At 46.1% G+C, this 19,933-nt stretch overlaps 1 protein-coding gene across 1 annotated transcript in view; it reads left to right on the top strand.

Moving 5' to 3' along the window:
• ITGA10 (integrin subunit alpha 10) overlaps positions 1-19,933 on the top strand; it is a 59,115-nt gene that overhangs the window by 23,032 nt on the left and 16,150 nt on the right. The window contains exons 4-14 of the mRNA XM_083589366.1: positions 777-865; positions 3,328-3,442; positions 4,255-4,382; positions 10,371-10,519; positions 11,457-11,607; positions 12,458-12,623; positions 13,275-13,342; positions 14,420-14,564; positions 15,404-15,552; positions 17,817-17,960; positions 19,213-19,416. Coding sequence (XP_083445492.1) covers positions 777-865; positions 3,328-3,442; positions 4,255-4,382; positions 10,371-10,519; positions 11,457-11,607; positions 12,458-12,623; positions 13,275-13,342; positions 14,420-14,564; positions 15,404-15,552; positions 17,817-17,960; positions 19,213-19,416 — 1,508 coding nt within the window. The remainder of the gene's footprint in view (positions 1-776; positions 866-3,327; positions 3,443-4,254; positions 4,383-10,370; positions 10,520-11,456; positions 11,608-12,457; positions 12,624-13,274; positions 13,343-14,419; positions 14,565-15,403; positions 15,553-17,816; positions 17,961-19,212; positions 19,417-19,933) is intronic.

Consider the following 19,933-nt stretch of genomic DNA (forward strand, 5'->3'; position numbering starts at 1 on the left):
TATTTGAAAAGTCGAGTTTCTGAGCCTTGAGAGACTGGGCCAGCAATTGGGCACTGAGTGGGCCGTGACTGGTCCAGAGTCTCTGTTATGTATTGAAGTTCTCACCCTGGGCCAGCAGGGGGGTACTGTAGATAGTTCAGGTCCACATATGCAAATAAGGGATCGAAAGTGACGTTCAGTGATTGGCTAGTTACAGAAAGTGGTTACTGTTGCGTTCTAGTGGAGCTCTATATAAGCAGGCTGGCTGAACCCTTCAGTTCAGTTCTGTTCTGGCCTGTGAATAAACAAGAGCTGTTTGAAGAATCGCTGTGTCGTCTGATATGTTCACCCACAACTTAACAGTCTCCATGAGGGTTAAGCACACATGGCCTGTTCATGCTGGCACTGTGTCCCTAGATTCATAGACTCATAGAATTGTGGAATTGGAAGGGAGATGGAGCAGAGACAGCAGGACCAGCTCACTGTTGGATTTATCATCAGGTTCCCTGATTTAGGGCTTGTTGTACCCTTCTGTGACCATCCTTAATAAATCAGGTGTGATCCTGAGTCTTGCAGCAGAATTCATGGAGGGTTTGGGAGAGGCAAGGGCAGGCGTACATCACGGAGGAGGGTTTTAATGTACAGGGTAGCTATTACCTCTCATTCCAGTCCCAGCCATGATCAGATGCAAGGCTCATATTTTTGTATGTGTCCTTTCTCCCCCCCCCCCTCCACTTCCTCTTCTTACTTCTCTTCTTCCCCCACCCTCTTGCTGGCCTCTTGTGAACTAAAATTAGGTGACATGGCCCTGCAGAACAACTCCAGGCAAATCAAAAACATGCATTTTGGAATGTCGCTTGTGGCCAACAAAGATGACGGGTTTGTGGTGAGCAATATTTGTGGTGTCTTTTTCTGTATTTAAATTGAAAACACAAACAGAGACAGATGCACAAAAATGAGATCTAGGAAAGGCTGCTATTACTTCAGTGGAAGCCAGGTGAACCGTAAGGCTAGGGTCCCCAACATGGCCCCATATTTTATTTCTAAAATGAAGTTTTGTTCGTTTGTTTGAAAGAGGGGGTGTCTGCCATTTTGGTCTGTCTTTCATTTATTTTGGTATGTGTATTTTGCCTTTTGGGGGATAGATTCACATGCATCTGGGGCATCAGTTTATATATGATATCTCCATCAGTCTTCAGTCAAGAGGCTGGTCCCGTTCCTTGCATTCAATCACTGAATTTGTGGTAGCCAGAGGGTTTTGCAACCTGGCTTTGCAAAAAACATTTTGTCATTTTTACCAAAGATAATGAAAAGACATAGAACAGTTCATTTACTAGGGAAGAAAGAAGTGCATGCTTGCATCCTGCAAACAGGATGCAGGGTGTGTTTTGGAAAAGCAGAGTGAAGAAACAAAAATTAGGGATTTTGATGGTAGTGTTCCCCTTCACCCCACCTCCAATCTCAGCAAAGCCCCTATGTCTTTTAGGAGCCGTGTGGTGTGCTGAAAATCAACAGGCAAGGCAATTCAGTAGCCGAATGGAGCAAGATTGACAAAAATGTTGCCTTGGATATAGTCAGGATCTATTTATATTTTTTAAAGTAGTGTATTTCAAGAATACTTATTGTGGTTATTTTGTCGTGTCTCATGATAGCTACGGCAATTTTATTGTCACATGACTAACAACAAGCCTGTTGTTGTCAATGGACAAACAACCCATTTAATTCCTACTAAGCAAGGGGATTTAATGCGTAGGAGGGTCGTGGCCTTGAAAACGAGAAACCGGCAACCTGGGAGAACCATTGTGCAGAGTCTCAAACGTGGCCCCTGATGGAAAGGCAGAGATTGTGCAAGCTCTGCTTGTCGTGTTTCTGCCTGCCAAAGACTTGCAAGTAACAGCGGGGTGGGGGGCCCCTTCTTTAATGGAGGTGTGCCTGTAAAGATCACAGCTGCAGCCAACGATGGCACACCCAAAGGAGCTTAATTCCTTCCCTGAACAGCTGGCCAGGGAGGCTGTGGCTGGTATCTAGGGCAGCTTGGCTGGGCGTTCCCTGCAAGCAGAGGAGGCCGTTAGCTGCTGCTTGGCTGGCTGGCATTTTTGTGGTGAGGCTCTTGTTTACTCTCAAAGCCCGCCTGAGCATCTGTTTGAAGCTGGCCTGAGGGCAGCGAGGCCCCGAAAGCGGGTTGAGCAGGACAGCCTTTCAAAGCGGCAAATGAACACAGGGGAGTTGCAGTTGTTGGTAATGGGGGCTGAGTCCAGCAGCCCTGACAAGGGTTCCTGAGATGGGACCTGTGAAAAAATGGAATGAATAACTCAATATTCAAAAGTTTTGCACTGGGAAACTTGGAATTCCACAGCCTGTATAATGAATTACATATGTGCCAGCTGTCCCTCTTTATCAGGGACAAGCCCTGTTTTTTAATCCGTGTCACTGGTGCAAGAACCAGCCTTTAAACCAGAAATTCCCAAATCTGTTTGGGCTATCTCCCTTTTGGTTCCCTAAACTCAACCCCGGTGTCCCCTACTCTATAAAAAAAAAGCACCATTCACTAAGGAAGGCGATAACACAATAAAATTCAAAACAGTAACAATTAGGGTCATCCAAACTTGCTTTTGTGCCGCGAAACAGCTCTTTAAAGTGGAAAACCCAAATTGCCGCTTATTCCGATTCAGTGGGTTTTCACGAGGAAAGCGCCGTGTGTGTGTGTGTGTTCGGACACAGCACTTTAAAGCACAGACCTGTGCCTAGGAAGCACAGGGCAAAAGGTAATTGTGGATGAGCCCTTAGCTGCACATTTATTCAAAACCCAGTTAAAACTATTTACCGTATTTTTCCATCTATAAGATGCCCCCATGTATAAGACACCCCCTATTTTGGGGGACTTCGATTTAAGAAAATGGGGGGAGATACTATCCGTGTATAAGATGAACCCAGATTTTGAACACTATTTTAGAGTAAAAAAACATAGTCTTATACACGGAAAAGTATGGTAGTTTAATTCAACAAAATGGATTAACTTGATCCCGTGATACCAGCTTTTCAAAGTCTGAGAGTCATTGACACCTCCAGCCCCCCCCCCACTGCCCCCTTGCCTCTTAGTCCCCCCCCCAGGTAATCCCCACTGCCCACAGGGGGCAGTACCACCCACTTTTAACCCCTCCTGATTATATCCAAAACTCTCTCAGATTCTGAACATGCTAAGAATTGTCTGGCAAAAGAGAACAGGAAACTGCCAGACCATTGGTCTATCTAGCTCAGTAAAGTCTGGCGGCAACACTCCACCTGAACCAGTCTGCGTCTCCTCTCCAGTGTGGCTGGGCAGATTCTTATGTCCGGTTCTCTTGACAGGCCTGTGCCCCCCTGTGGTCCCAGGAATGCGGCACGTCCATGTTCAGCACCGGGATTTGCACCAGCGTGGACGAGAACTTCCGCCTGACGGAAAACATCGCCCCAACAGCTCAGAGTAAGTTTTGGTGTCCTGCATGGTGTGTCAGATTTCTAAAGCGGCCAGCATTGAGGGCCTCTGCTGGAAGCCCTTTTTCTCTCTACTCACAAGTCCCTCAGAAATAGTTGTGTTGGTCCAGGAGAAAGGGAAGTGCCACTTTGCACATGTTCAGAAGTGCTCTGGACTAGCCAATATGGCACCCTCCTGTTGCAGCATTTAAGGTAGCAGGTGATGACAAGAAAGGCCTTTATCTACCTGAAATCTTGGAGAGAGCTGCTGCCTCCCAGAGTCTGAACAAGCAGTTTGACTGAATATACGGCAGCTTCCTTTGTTAAAAGCTGTTGGGTGTTTTAGTGATTTGAAATGCAGGAACCGCTGTGAGCATTTAAGTCCCCCCCAAGGTTAGCGTTTCCTTCAGCCTGCAGGCCCAGAAGGACTCAGTGCAATGATTCTATATGACTCAGGCTCTGGAAAGTCGTGTTGGGACATCAGTCATGCATCGTGTGCCAATGATTTTTCTCCATGGACTCACTGAGGTGGCAGCCTTAGGCCTCTGTTGAATCACTTCAGGCTAGTGAGGCCGTGTGCCATATTTTACAGAGGGCAGACCCCTATTTTAAGAGCGTGGCCTAGTCAAAATCCAGTTTAGGGATTTTGTAAAAGAAGAGAGGGGTGTGTATATGTTTGGAAGTTGCCCATCCCCCATAAATGGGTCATCCTGCTAGTCCCAGCTTTTTGGAGAAAAACATATTTGCCTACCGCTGTCCCCCCTGAAAAAAACAACCCTCCGTTGTCATTGCCTAACTTTCTGCCTTTTCAATTTCATACAGGGTGCTCAACTTACATGGACATAATAATTGTTCTGGATGGGTCCAACAGCATTTATCCTTGGTACGAGGTGCAGAACTTTCTTAGCAACATCCTTAGCAAATTTTTCATCGATCCAGAGCAGATCCAAGTGAGTTTGCTATTTTGTGTGAAATGAGTTTTTAAATGATCATCCAAACATATATGATGGAAAAAATATATTATTTGAAATTGCAGTATAGGCTTGGCTACCTATTCATATACTAAGCTACACTTCAGTTTATAAATTACAGTGGTACCTCGGGTTACATACGCTTCAGGTTACATATGCTTCAGGTTACAGACTCCACTAACCCAGAAATAGTACCTCAGGTTAAGAACTTTGCTTCAGGTTGAGAACAGAAATCGTGCTCCGGCGGCGCGGCAGCAGCAGGAGGCCCCATTAGCTAAAGTGGAGCTTCAGGTTAAGAACAGTTTCAGGTTAAGAACAGACCTCCGGAACGAATTAAGTACTTAACTCGAGGTACCACTGTATTGTTTCTTTCCATTATTTGTTAAATAGTCATTCTGCAGCTTCACACAATCAACTGAAAAACCGTCAGCTTCTAGCGCTCAGTAAACATATGGGACCACTCAGTTCCACTCATTTAACTCTCCTCTTGATAACTTAGCTTCACAGTAACTTACTTATTCTAAATCAGCTTTCACAGGGCAAAATCACTGTGGAGAAAATCTGCTTTTATAAGGCAACATCACTGTTGCAAACTGGAGATTTGATGGGGGGTGGCAGTTCTTGAGGATTCTGTGCTTGCTGGTCTGCTGGGAGTTGAAATCCAAAACATCTGGAGGGCAGCAGGTCAGGAAAGGCCAGTATACAGTGTGACTTGTTTTAAAAGGGGCAGAGGGTTGAGAGCCACCCAAGACATCCCTGTGAGAGTCTGCTTGGCTTCCTCCCCACATCCTCCGGCTATGTTGGCTGAGGAAACGCTTAGACACTCTGCTTGGACCGTTTCCCTGACTCACGCATGATGAGAAGGAAGCTGTGCTGGGCCAAAGCCAAGGGCAAGGCATTATTACCATCAACACCACTGGTCATTATTATTGGTATTCTTACACCTTATATTTTTCTAGGCACTAGAGATTAAGAAAGCAACATAGTCCTACTCACAAGCTTATAGTCTAATGGGGAGGGATGCTGTTCCAAAGGACAGGGGCAGCCACACTAAAAGCCCTGCTCTGAGTTTACCGCAGAGCAAGCTTCTGAGATCTTTGGATCTTGCAAGATAAACTCTCCTGCAGACTGTTGCCATCTGCTGGGTGTATAAGGGATAAGCCGGTCCCTCAAGTAAACTGGACCAGAAGTGTACATTACATGTTAGTGGCAACACCATGAACTTGGCCAGATGGTAAATTGGCAGCCAGAGCAAATCCTGCAAGAAAAGGTCTTATGTTTCAGAATGTAAACTCAGAACATCCATTGCTGTACTCAAGTGTCAGAGGACCTAGATTTCGCTGATCCAGGTTATGATGGTGGCAATCTGCTGCTTCTAGTAATTTTAAAATTTTGACCGTATTTCACTTGTTGTCATTAAGCAATGCTCACCTTTTTGAAGGATAGGTTGCATATAAATATTATACCCCATATGAAGAGTTTGGGAAAACCATTTTGTGTGTGTGTGTGTGTGTGTGGAATGTATTTGTTCAGATGGCTGGTCGTAACAACAGCCATCATTTGATAATTAAGCTACAGAATGTCAAGTTTATCTATAATAATTCAGCTCTGAAACAGAAGGAAACCTTGGCATGCAAAGCCACCTTCTCAGTTATCTATCCACTACTGTTTCTGAGCAGAATTTTAACTTTTAATAACTCAATTACTCTACACATAATAACATAAAAAGAAACCTTCTGGATGAGACCAGTGGCCCATCGAGCCCAGCATCCTGTTCTCACAGTGGCCAACCAAATACCTGTGGGAAGCCTTCAGGCAGGATCCGAGCACAAGAGCAACTCTCCCCTCCTACAGTTTGCCTCCGACTGTGGAGGCAGAGCATGACTAGTAGCCATTGATAGCCTTATCCTCCATGAATTTGTCTAATCCTCTTTAAAGCCATTGTTACCGGAAAAATCCGAGGGCTCCCTTGGACAAAAAGTAAAGACACCAACCAGGGTAAATTGAAGCAAATCAGCAGCCTGTAGGCTTGGTCTTTATTGAAGAAAGACTGTCGCGACAGGGTGCTCCCCTCACTTGCAGGTGAGAGGAAAAGACACAGAAAAATGGTGTGCAAGACCTTATAAAAACTTTTGAAATTCCCATCCTGTAGGTCAAGCCCACCCCCAGAAACATCATGCATACATTACAGAAAGGAGGGGTTGAGGGAGGAGTTGTGGTGGTAACCTGAGTGTCCTGTCACCTGGCTGATTCCCTTCTCCCCCCTCCTCATGAGTCATTTTCAGAAGACAAAAGGTAGTCGCAGTTTCCTGCCCCCTGAGGGAAGATCTGATCATTGTCCTTTGTTCCAGTCCATGCTGAATCCACTCCCATATGGAAGTTCTTTGTGATCTTTATTGTCTTCTGTCTAGGACCATCAGGGTTGGCATAGCAACTGGGCAGGGCTCCTGTGGATGTGCTGGGATGGTGAAGGGATTATGGCTGGCCTGTATCAAACCTTCCCCATTTTGTAGTCCTTCCTTCATGGAGTAAAATAAAAGTGGAACAGTGCAAATCCGATGTATGGTTGATTTTCTATGAATTTATAACAGAAGCGTAGCGTATGTAGTGTGTGAGTGTGAGTGTGTGTGAAGTTTGTACAAACTGAATGATTGGGGGGGGATTTCCTGCTACACCATCTAAGATAGGGACCGTCATGCCATCCTGCAGGATGGATTTTCATAGTTTAACTATGCATTGTGTAGAAAAAATCCTTTCTTTTCTCTGTCCTGAGCCTTCCAACATTCAGCTTTCATGAATTCTAGTGTTATGAGAGAGGGAGAAAATCTCCAGAACTGACAAGGAACTGTGCCAGGGTTTGATATCTCCTCCACTTCATCCATGCAAAAACTTAAATCACCCCAACTTTTAATTAATGCAAAAAAAGGGGAAACCGTAAATTAAATGGAATGTGCCCCTAATGTGTGACTCTCAGAGTGCGGCCACGTTCTAGAATTCACCCCTAATCACTTTATTTCTCCTTGGCTTGTTAGCAGCACGTGCTGGGGTATCGCTTGACCTTTTCCCCGATCTCCATTGCTGCTGCAGGATGGAGCCTGTGCCAGGGCAGAGGCGTGGGACGTTTGAAAACCCCAGCCTGTGGAAAACAGGAAGCTTAAAGAAAACAGGGAGAGGGAGGGAAGGGGACCTGGTTCTGTGTAGCCTCATTGTGAGCCGCAGAGGGGCTCTCTGCTGAGTCAGCATGAGCGCGAAAACCTTCTCCGAGGCTAAGGAAGGGTTGGCAAGAAGGGGAGCGGATGGCAGTTCCTCAAGCAAAACACACCTTTTGTTGTTGCAGATGTTTCGGACTCCAACTCCCAGAAGCTCCGCTAGTCAGCATGGCCAATAGCTGGGGGTGATGGGATCTGTAGTTCAGGGATATCTGGTGGGCTGGGAGGGGGGGAAGAGAAAATTCCCGTTGGGGTTCAGTACAGAGGCTCACACCAAACACTCTTTTTTAATTTTTTCCTTATATATAATTTTTATTAAATTTTCTGTTTTAAAATTTAAAATACTCATTTAAACATCCTTAAAAGATCAGTGACTTCCCGTCTTCTCTTTCCATGGTTCATTTTGCATATCATAAATCCTTGCATATTTTACAAAAACTAAGCCATTCAGTATTCCGTTATTACATCCATCAAAACTTATTTACACTGTTGAATTTATCTTAACGCTGCCAACGCTTTCAAGTGTATAGAATTCCCCCCTATATATTCAATAAGCGTTTTCCAATCTTCTCTAAGCGTATGTTCTTCTTATTCTCTTATTCTGTATGTTAAATCTGCAAGCTGCACATATTCTGCCAGCCTAAGTTGCCATTCTTCTTTAGTTGGGACCTCACTTGTTTTTCCACTTTGGGGCTAGCAAAACATGTGCCGCAGTAGTGGCATACATAAATAACCTTCCCCCCCCTTTTTTTTTGGCTCACACAAAGTTCTCAGTTAGTCAGACTTATTCAGAATTGCATTACAGGATAGAACCCAAAATAGCCTGTGGAAGCATTTCCATTAGCACACATCCTAGATGGGCAAAATATATGTCATCTTGGCCGGTTATTTTCCAGTCAACCAACCTTCTGCCGCCTGAGTACCACACTATCTGTTCTTCCTTTTTTTAAAAAAAGATATTTATTGAAGTTTTACAAAAGCATAAGTTTACAAAATGAAAAAAGGTCATATAAAAAGAAAAAGATACAAAAAAGAGAACATAGAAAAATACATGAAAAAGAAAAAAGAGGAATAAAAATACAAAAGACAAAAGACAAATAGCTAAAAAAGAATTAAAAACAAATCCGTTTTTTGTAACTTTGAACTCATTAGCTTATTTCCTTGGCCTCCTCACACCCCTTTTTGTATTCCCATTTAAATAATCAAATCAGCAAATCCTTACCCTCTTTCGTTTATCTTAACTCTGTATCTTAACATATTATAACTCTATATTTTCATCCATTATCAATTCATTTTTGCATATTCTTATTAACTTTGTTGCTAATGCCACTTATTTTCAATCCAACATCATTTTAACATTCATTAATTTTACAGTATTTCTGAAGATAGTCTTTAAATTTCTTCCAGTCTTCTTCCACCAACTCTTCTCCCAGGTCTCGGATTCTGCCAGTCATTTCCGCCAATTCCATATAATCCGTCACCTTCATCTGCCACTCTTCCAGGGTGGGTAGCTCTTGTGTCTTCCAATACTTTGCAATAAGTATTCTTGCTGCTGTTGTTGCATACATAAAGAAAGTTCTATCCTTCTTTGGCACCAATTGGCCGACTATGCCCAGGAGAAAGGCCTCTGGTTTCTTCAGGAAGGTATATTTAAATACCTTTTTCATTTCATTATATATCATCTCCCAGAAAGCCTTAATCTTTGGGCACGTCCACCAAAGGTGAAAGAATGTACCTTCATTTTCTTTACATTTCCAACATTTATTATCGGGCAAATGATATATTTTTGCAAGCTTGACTGGTGTCATGTACCACCTGTAAATCATTTTCATAATATTCTCTCTTAAGGCTATCTGTTCTTCCAATCACAGTTCTTGAAAACACTTCCTCAAGTTTTTTGCTGTATGCGCAGAGCCCTCCTTGTACCTTATCTAGAGTTGTTTTTCACCCTTAACAGTGTTGGGTTTCCTGCTGAATCCAGTTTTGTGGCCAGATAGCACTCTTATGTAGTAACACTAGTCTTACTGAGTTTTGCAGAATTTCTACTTCACCCTGCCCCTTGCAGTTTCCCCCTCTTTGCCCTCTCCACTGGGTCACACTCACGGCCAGGTAGCTTGTATCAGCTGCTCTCCTTTATAATAATGTCATGCTTATCATTCATGTAGTATGATGCTTATCACTTACGAAGCTCTTTCACATTTTACTTGGTGATCCTTACTGCAGTCTTGACCCTTAACTGCAGTATAAGTATTAGCTCCGAAACATAACAGACATACATACAATACAGATATATTATTATTCTTTCATTTATATCCCACCTTTTTCTCCAAGGAGCTCAAGGTGGTGTAGATGTTTGCCCTCCCCACATTTATTTCCCACAACAACCCTGCGAGTTAGGTTTCCAGGGGACAATGTAGAAAAGATAGGTTTGTAGAGGTCTAGCTTTATTTTATTACACATGTCAATAAGCAATAACATGGTCTGTCCCCTCTCTCTGCTTATCAATGGATTTGGTTGATCCAATAATATAGGATACAATTCCTCTTTAAGATTCTTTCCACCCACAGCATGCATGGTTTTATTTTATTCTATGTTTAAAATCCTGCTCATCTTTATATTTTGAATTATGCCAGCCTGGTGTGTATTTCTTTTTCTTCACCCAATGATGTGTTCTCTTTCAGTCACTTTTCTTGCTTTCTTTGTAATAATAAAAAGGGGAAAGGAAAAAAACACCAAGCAAACCTTTCTCTCCTTGTAGGTTGGGGTATTGCAGTACAGCGAGGTTGCTGTCCATGAATGGACGCTGAAGGATTACCAAACAGCAGAGGAGGTCATTGAAGCCGCCAAAAACATCAGCCGGCAGGAGGGGCTCGAAACTAGGACAGCGTCTGCCATCCACAAAGCCTGGTGTGTGTTTGTGTGCGTGTCTCTTGATCCTGACAGAGACAGAGAAGCAGAAGCCCAACTCATGCGAAAGAGGCATTTTGCAAAGAAGCAAATGGCTTTATTGGGGGGGCGGCGGTGTTGTGATTTGAATGAGCTCCGATGGTCTGGTGTGTATGGACGCAGCGTCTCTCAGCCTGACCTACCTCACAGGGTTGTTGTGAGGATACAACAATGACAACAACAACAACAGCAGCAACAACAACAATTTATTTATACCCCGCCCATCTGGCTGGGTTTCCCCAGCCCCTCTGGGTGGCTCACAACAGAATATTAAAAACATGATAAAACATCAAACCTTAAAAACTTCCCTAAACAGGGTTGTATTCAGATGTCTTCTAAAAGTCACATAGTTGTTTATTTCCATGACATCTGATGGGAGGGCGTTCCACAGGGTGGGTGCCACCACTGAGAAGGCCCTGGTTCCCTGTAGCCTCACTTCTCACAGTGAGGGAACTGCCAGAAGGCCCTCAGAGCTGGACCTCAGTGTCCGAGCTGGACAATGGGGGTGGAGACGCTCCTTCAGGCATACTGGGCCGAGGCCGTTTAGGGCTTTAAAGGTCAGCACCAACACTTTGAATTGTTCTCAGAAATCTACTGGGAGCCAATGTAGGTCTTTTAGGACTGGTGTTATAGAGCTTTGTGCAGCACCTTGGAGGAAAGATGCGAAGGAAAAGCAGCAAGTAAATAAATAAGTTGTCCTGCATTTCAACATGGTTTGTGCAGGAGAACATCATGGCAGATGGTGCTCCGGTGAGTCGGATCTGTTAGGCTTCCATTGGTGCTGGTCTGAATGGCACACAAAATCTTGCCCACCGCCAGCGTCTCCAAGAAATGCCATTCTCAGAACAGGAGCACATCTCGGTTATCCTCCCTCCTCACCTCTTGTTTCTCTCTTCAGCACAGAGGCCTTTAGCCCAGAAAGAGGCGGGAGAGAGGGAGCCACCAAGCTGATGATTGTGGTGACTGACGGGGAGTCCCACGATGGCGAAGAACTCCAAGATGCCCTGGAAGAGTGTGAGAAACGGAACGTGACACGCTACGCCATTGCAGTGAGCATGCGCTGGTGCCAGGAGGCTTTTGGGTGGCGGCAGTGATGTGGGTGTGCATGCGTGTGAAAAAGAGAGTGAGCAAGGGCTGAGAGAGGTGCCGTGTGAAAAAGAATTCAAAGCAGGTTCTTCTGCCATGATTCCATGTCTAGCCTTCTTCCACCTTGACAGATAATAAGGGCTTTATTACTAAATGGCTTCATTACTATATTTAATATTGGTTCATTCCAACTTGCATATGAAGGAGCTGCAAATTTATATATTTAATGATTTCAGTGTGAAAGAGGTGGAAGTTGACATGCTCTTCTAAGATAACTAGCAGAATCTATTGCTTGAATCCTTTTGTATTGCTCTCTCTTGGTCCCCACTATTGTATTCATCCCCCACCCACCCAAATATTTTCAGGTGAGTTTCAAGTAGGGAGGTAAGAAGGGCATTGCTTTCTGTCCCACCCTGTGTTCCTCCCATGCAGCCCTTGCTTCTGTTCTGCTGCAGTCCACCCTTTTCTAAAAACATTATTCATTTCACTTTCCACCATGGCGACATAAATTACGTTATTCCACCTCATTCATTTCAGTGTAGAGGAAGCACAATGCAAATGGTGGGGGTGAGGGAAATGTAACCAACTGCAAATTGTTCGTGGACTGAAATCAACAACAACAGTGAATACCAGTCGTATCCGCTGGATTGATTCCTGTTCCAGACATTAAACAAATAAGCAAATGTGGGCAATTTTCTGCTCCCGTTTCCATTTTCTGCGGAATTCTCTTACACCCTTAGTTGTCATAATGTGTCACAATGAGCACTTCTTGCACCTCAAACATTTTTTGAAAAATGGCTTTTGTTCCCTCAGGTGTTGGGGCACTACATTCGGCGGCAGAAAGACCCGGACTCTTTCATCAACGAGATTAAATACATTGCCAGCGACCCTGATGAGAAGTATTTCTTCAACGTGACCGATGAGGCGGCCCTGAACGATATTGTGGATGCCTTAGGGGACAGGATATTTAGCCTTGAAGGTTCGAGAAGGGGGAGGGTGAAAAAGGGGGGAGGCTACCACCAGATTCCCTGTGGTTTATGAAAGTTAAACAAAATGAAGTGCAGAAGAAGTGTTAGTAGGAAGCTCTCTAACACCTCCCTTATAACAAGTTCTCAGCTGTCCTTTGTAAACCTCAGTGTGAGTGGGGCACAGTCCTGGCTCAAACCTTAAGGGCCCTCAGCACTGGGGCCCTCTTCTGCACCAATAGCGCCCCCTGTTGGGCTTACACGGTAGTGACCACAGTCAGTGTCAGGTGACCCTTCATTTTAATTTCCTGCAGTGCCCTAGAGCAACAGGACAGGGAGCACTGTGAAGGAATTAAAATAGTGCCTTCCTTTGCCAAAAGCTGTGTGGTGATACCAGACAAGCAATGGGCACAAGATTCTCTGCTGAGGGAGATTTGGGTAAATCTCATAAAGGGGGGCATTCGCAATGGAGAATTGGCAGGGCAGATTAAGCCCCTTCCCTCCCTCCCTGTCAGTGCTCACCTGCTGTTTCAGCAAACAGAGCACACCTTGTTCATTTATCAATCTGCCTACTGTATTTATCTTACTACTTTGTTGCTTTTCTACTTAAAAAAATACTCAAACAGCTATTAACAGATTTCTTCTCCCGCCACCATTCTCCTCAGGGACCCGTGAATACAGCTCGTTCGAGTTGGAAATGTCTCAGATTGGCTTCTCTATGCACCTCCTTGAGGTAAGAAGACACATTGTGGTGCAAAGTATGGTTCTCAAACCTTCCTCCACGGACCATTTGAAAATCGCAGAGGTTCTTGGCCTCGCCACTTAAGGATTGTTCTGCCTGTTTGTAGCTCTTGTGATGCTAGAAGCTGTATGATTTCTATTTGTAATGTTATGGGCTTCAGAGGGTTGAGTCTGGATGACCCCTTAAGGTCCTTTCCAAACCTGGGATCTGGTGTATCAAAGGCTAGAGTCTATAGAAGAAAGCTGGCTGAAGTGAGCAGGCCAGTTCTTATGTCAAGATAAAGGCCTTAGCTAATCAGCTAAGTGCCCATCATTCACATCTTCAAGGAGTGAGCTCCGTTTCCATAGAGACAAATAGTGAGAATTGTCTCACTTCACCAGGCTGGATACCTCAGCATCCTAGGAAAGGGGAATGATAGGACAAAGCAGGGAGTTGTGTGTGAGAGTTTGGCTGGTGCTGGAAGCTGGATACACAGAGATGTGTGTGCTCTGTCTTGGACTTGGGCCTTCCCTTGAAATCTAATAGGAAAGCAGGATCTCTTGGGGTACGAATGCTGTGAGCCCCTCCATCCTATGCTCAGGTTGTAGAAATGTGTAAATACAATCGTATGCCCTAAAGACACCACAGTCTCCGTTGTTGACCTTCAATCCAAGGCAACCAAACCCTGGGTAAGCACTGAAGTAGTTGAAGTTGCAGTTGCAGTAGCAGTTGCAGTTGAAGTTGCAGTAGTTGAAGTTGTTATTTCTTACAGACCTCTGAATGAAGTTCATGGGTCTCTCTGTTGGTCCACAGACCACAGTTTGGGAACCACAAAGGGTAAACTGACATGCCCAAGTTTAGCCAACGTGATGTCTTCCTAAGGTATTTGGACTCAGTTTCCCATGAGCCCTTGCCCAGTGGCCATTGCTGCTTGGGGCTGATGGGAGTCATGGTGCAACAGCAAATGGTACGCCCCCTGCTGGCCACCTCTGGTATCACTGCGTGAAAGGCAGGGGCAAATGGTTTCGGCTGCAGTCTTACTTGTGTTGTCTGGCTGGACTGCTTATGTATCTGTTTGTTCCCTGGCAGGACGGGATCCTCTTTGGCATGGTAGGGGCATATGACTGGGATGGCGCAGTCTTGAAGGAGAGCAGGAATGGGCGGCTCATCCCGCCAAGGGAGGCCTTTGAGAGGGAGTTCCCCCTGAGGCTGAAAAACCACGCAGCCTATCTGGGTAAGGAAGGATGCCGCTTCCCATTATACAGGGAGGGAAAGAGTGGGGACCCACAAAGGGCACAAAGATAAAATCAGACCACCTGCAGGATCAGGCCAGAGGTCTTCTAGTGCAACATCATAGAGGCCTCTGGGAAGTCCACAAGGAGATCAGGAAGCCAGTAGTCCTCCCCTGGTATCCACAGGTAGACTTGCCCTGTACATGGAGGTTTCATTTACAGTGGTAGCTCAGGTTAAGTACTTAATTCATTCCGGAGGTCCGTACTTAACCTGAAACTGTACTTAACCTGAAGCACCACTTTAGCTAATGGGGCCTCCTGCTGCTGCCGTGCCGCCGGAGCACTATTTCTGTTCTCATCCTGAAGCAAAGTTCTTAACCTGAAGCAATATTTCTGGGTTAGTGGAGCCTGTAACCTGAAGCGTATGTAACCTGAAGCGTATATAACCTGAGGTACCACTGTAATAGTCAAGGCAGCTGGCAGGCCTGTTCTTCACTGCATCTCCCCAATTCTCAATGGCTATTTGTTTCCAAAATCAAGGTGATAAAATGATCCCAGCATGTTTCAAGCATGGCTCCTGTTGAGCGGGTGAAAGAATAGAAAACTAAAGTGAGATTCGTTTGTTTTTGTTTGTTTTTTAAACCCTTGCTTATGTAGGATGAATAAAAGCAAGGCAGTCCTTTGCTTTCCCCTTTCACCAAGTGTGTGAGGCCAGTCAGTGCTTGTTCCCATTTTGCAGAAAGAAAAACTTAAGCTGTGAGTGAAAAGCTAGCCAATTACTTCAGGGCAAAACAAGAGTCTGCACAACTTTATTATTTCTCTCTCTCTTTTCCTTCCCCAGGATACACAGTCTCCTCTATCAAACTCAGGAACGGGAAGGGGCTGTATGTGGCTGGTGCCCCCCGCTTCAAGCACAAGGGGAAAGTGATCCTGTTTGAGATGAGCAGTGATGGCAGCGTAACGATTTCCCAGGCCCTTACCGGGGACCAAGTGAGTTTCAGGGTAGTGGAGATGATAGTAGCTGAGTTCTGGAGTGACAACCACGTCCCTAGAAACTTTGTTCTTTCATTCCCGAATATGTGTGCAGTTACTGAGAGAAGAGAGTAAAAGACAGTCTGCACATGATCAGAGACACTCCTCCCTTTCATATAACCTCACCTGCTGGGTATGGCTGAGGCCCTAACTCATTATGGTGGGAGGAGGCAGGGGTTAGGGGTGCTGCTCCTTAGGGAAGGGAGATGCAACCCTTCCACTATCTTTGCAGGCACAACAAGAATTTGTGACACAGAACTTTGGGGTCCAATTAGACGGAGGCGGTTTCCAGCACAATTTATAGCAGCCAAGGATGGGTTGGGGGTGGTGGGGTCATTATGGATTGAGGACTGAACTGAAATACCCTCTGAACCTGAATGTAAATACCTGAATGCATTAGTTTTTTTTCTACAGCGCCATCTATGCAGGTGGTGCTTTATAAAGAGCAGGTATTGAAAACTCTGAATTCCTCAAGATTCTGAGTCTTGCCTGACCACACACACACACACACACACACACACACACACACACGATAGATAGATAGATAAGATATAGATAGATAGATAGATAGATGATAGATAGATAGATAGATAGATAGATAGATAGATAGATAGATATAGATAGATAAGATGGATAGATAGCCATGAAATTGCCCCCTGGACCTCTGAGTTTGCATTTACCGTATTTTTCGCACGATTGGACGCACCGGACGATAGGACGCACCTAGTTTTCAGGGGGGGAAATCAAGGAAAAAATATGATTCCCCCCCCCAGCTCTGGGAGCAGTGGACAGGCTGCACGCAGCCTGTGCGCTACTCCAAGACCTTCTCCCTGCTTTTGCGGGAGGTGGCGGAATTCCCCCACCTCCCGCAAAAGCCCACAGGAGCCCCGCGTGACTCCTGCGGGCTTTTCGACCAGGAGGGAGAAGGGACTGAAACGCCCGTCAGTCCCTTCTCCCTCCTTGGGGAAAAGCCCCCAAGAACCGCTCGCTCTTTAAAGGCTGCGCGGCTCCTGCGGGCTTTTCTAGGAGGTGGGGGAATTCCTAGAAAGGCCAGCAAAGCCGTGCAGCCCCTTTAAAGAGCGCACGGCTTTTGCCTGCTTTTGCGGGAGGTGGGGGAATTCCCCCATCTCCCGCAAAAGCCCGCAGGAGGGAGAAGGGACTGACTCGGCCAGTCAGTCCCTTCTCCCTCCTTGGGGAAAAGCCCCCAAGAGCCGCTCGCTCTTTAAAGGCTGCGCGGCTCCTGCGGGCTTTTCTAGGAGGTGGGGGAATTCCTAGAAAAGCCAGCAAAGCCGTGCAGCCCCTTTAAAGAGCGCACGGCTTTTGCCTGCTTTTGCAGGAGGTGGGGGAATTCCTCCATCTCCCGCAAAAGCCCGCAGGAGGGTTGGAGAGTAGCGGGAAGGTGTCGCATGCCTTCCCGCTGCCCCCCAATCTCTGGGGCTGGCGATGGGGGAAGCGCTGCTTTCCCCACCGCCAGCCTCAAACCCGGGATGGAGACTAGCGGGAAGGCGTTGCGCGCCTTCCTGCTGCCCCCCATCCTCTGGGGCTGGCGATGGGGGAAGCGCTGCTTTCCCCACCGCCAGCCTCAAACCCGGGATGGAGACTAGCGGGAAGGCGTTGCGCGCCTTCCCACTGCCCCCCAATCTCTGGGGCTGGCGATGGGGGAAGCGCTGCTTTCCCCACCGCCAGCCTCAAACCCCGGTTGGAGAGTAGCGGGAAGGCGTTGCGCGCCTTCCTGCTGCCCCCCATCCTCTGGGGCTGGCGATGGGGGAAGCGCTGCTTTCCCCACCGCCAGCCTCAAACCTGGGTTGGAGAGTAGCGAGAAGGCGTTGCGCGCCTTCCCACTGCCCCCCAATCTCTGGGGCTGGCAATGGGGGAAGCGCTGCTTTCCCCACCGCCAGCCTCAAAGAGCAGACTCTCCTGGCTTCAGCGGAAGCAACGCAAAGCCTCCGGAGCGCAGGCTTCGGAGGCTTTGCCTTGCTATCGCTGAAGCCAGGGAGCCTGCATTCGCTCCATAGGACGCACACACATTTCCCCTTCATTTTTGGAGGGGAAAAAGTGCGTCCTATAGAGCGAAAAATACGGTAGGTATCTGGGGGTGCATCTTTATTTACTGAGATCTGGAAACATGTGCAAAATCAGGCTTAAGGTGCAGGATTGCTCTGATGTCCAGTGCAGAAGAACTTGTGCAGTTCTGACATAGCAGGTGGCGTCTTTCTCTGCAGATTGGCTCCTACTTTGGCAGTGAAATGTGTCCAGTGGACGTGAACGGAGATGGAATCACAGATGTACTGCTGGTGGCTGCCCCCATGTACCTGGGCCCACAGAACAAAGAGACAGGCCGCGTTTACATCTACAAAGTGGGGCAGGTGAGTGTTGTTGTTTTGGTTTTTAAAAAACCTCTTTTTAATTAAGGGTTTTCTATAAACAGTTAGCAGGAATACAGACAATAGCAATGGGAAATGACAATGTCTCTATCATCATACATTAGTACAATACAGCAGCAACAACAGCAACTAGTAGTGATGATGATGATGATGATGATGATGATGATGATGATGATGATTTATTTATTTATACCTCTCCCATCTGGCTGGGTTTTCCCAGCCACTCTGGGCGGCTCCCAATAGAATATTAAACAGAATGAAACATCAAACATTAAAATTTCCCTAATATTTGAGTTTATCCTGGCAATGAAGTAGACAAGGAAGTGTCCCTCTAGGAAGTTCCCAGCCACCTTCAGTCCCCTAAATGGGTACCAAGTTTGAACAACTTTATTAGGGCTACTCCTCTGGCTCTCCTGCATTCTTGAGTAAGCTTATCATTGTCTGCTAATTGCCAAACTCTCTCCTCCCAAGTGTTAACAGGAAGGCTGACCTCTGCTGAGCAAAGAAATATTTTTCACATGGGAGAGGTGCTTACAAAGCCAGTAAATTTCAAACTCTTCTGACACATGACCCACCTGGAACCTCATCCTGCAACAAAAAGTGCAATACTTATATTGCGGCACTCAGCCTTCCCCAACCTGATGCCTTCCCTCCCAGGTGTTTTGGACTACAACTCCCATCAGCCCCTGCTAGAATGGCCAGTGGTCAGGGATGATGGGAGCCGTTGTCCAAAGCAATGCCATGTTTTGTTGGCTGAGCATAGGTGCTTTATCCCGGGTCAGATTGCCCAGTACAGTACTTTGCTGAGAATTCGCTTTCCAGGATCTGAGGCAGAGAAGGAACTTTCTCAGCTGCTATCTGAGATCCTCTAAACTAGAGATGACCCAGTTGAAACTGGGACCTTCTGTATGTGCTTCAGTCCTGAGCATAGCTGTCAACTTTCAGATTTGAAAATAAGGGATCAGCAGCCTTGAAAATCGATCAGCAGCTTCACCTGTCCCGGGGACAGTCTACGGGATATCTAACAATCCGGGATAGCAGCGGGAAGCAGCGGGAAACGGCGCTGGAATAAGGGAATTTCCCACAAAAAAAGGGAAGGTTGACAGCTATGGTCCTGAGCCTTCCTCACAGTGCTTCACAGCACACCATTATGGGGAGGGGGTTTTCTATCCTGAAGCCAATGCCCAATGGCTCCACTGTGCCTCCCATTTCAACCTTTCTCCCTCTTCTGAAGTTGCTCGTGTCTTTCAACGGGACCCTCCATGCTGACCCGAAACCTCAAGACGCTCGTTTTGGCTACTCCCTCCTGGCTGTCCCTGACCTTAATCACGACAGCTACAATGACGTTGTGGTAGGCGCACCGCTGGAGGACAACCACCAGGGGGCAGTCTACATCTATCATGGCTACCGCACCACGGTGCTGCCCCGCTTCAAACAGGTGAGTGGGAGCCAGTGTCCGGCTCCAGTGTTTGAGTGCTCCCCACTATTCCAACAGCTCTTCCCACTAGGACATTTCCCCCAGTGTTTAGCTAAAATCGGTGCCCCTTGCCATTTCCACCCCCAGGCCCTGTTCCTATTCACTTCCCATGATCTGGGGGGCTTAAGATGGCATTTGTGTTTTTAGCAGGCAAGTCACGCTGCTGGGTGATGTTCAGCTCATGCCCTTTCTAAGCTGTGCTCCTGCCAGGCCAAATCTCCCTCCCTCATCCTAAACATGCACCTTCAATTTTATTTTATTGCCACTAAATGCAGCGCTATCACAAGCTGTTTTAGGTTTCGGCTCCAACCTGTCAATTTTGTTTTGATTCTTTTTTGCCTTTGGTAAATAACTATTTATTTCATTTTTAACCATGACAGTACATACAAAAATATATCAACGAAAACCAATAGCAAAAGAGAAGAGTAAAATGTAAAATGTAAGAGAGAGAAATGAGAAAGAAAACCATAGATAACAA

The sequence above is a fragment of the Podarcis filfolensis genome, assembly GCF_964270895.1.
Source record: "Podarcis filfolensis genome assembly, chromosome: 16".
Lineage (NCBI taxonomy): Eukaryota > Metazoa > Chordata > Lepidosauria > Squamata > Lacertidae > Podarcis > Podarcis filfolensis.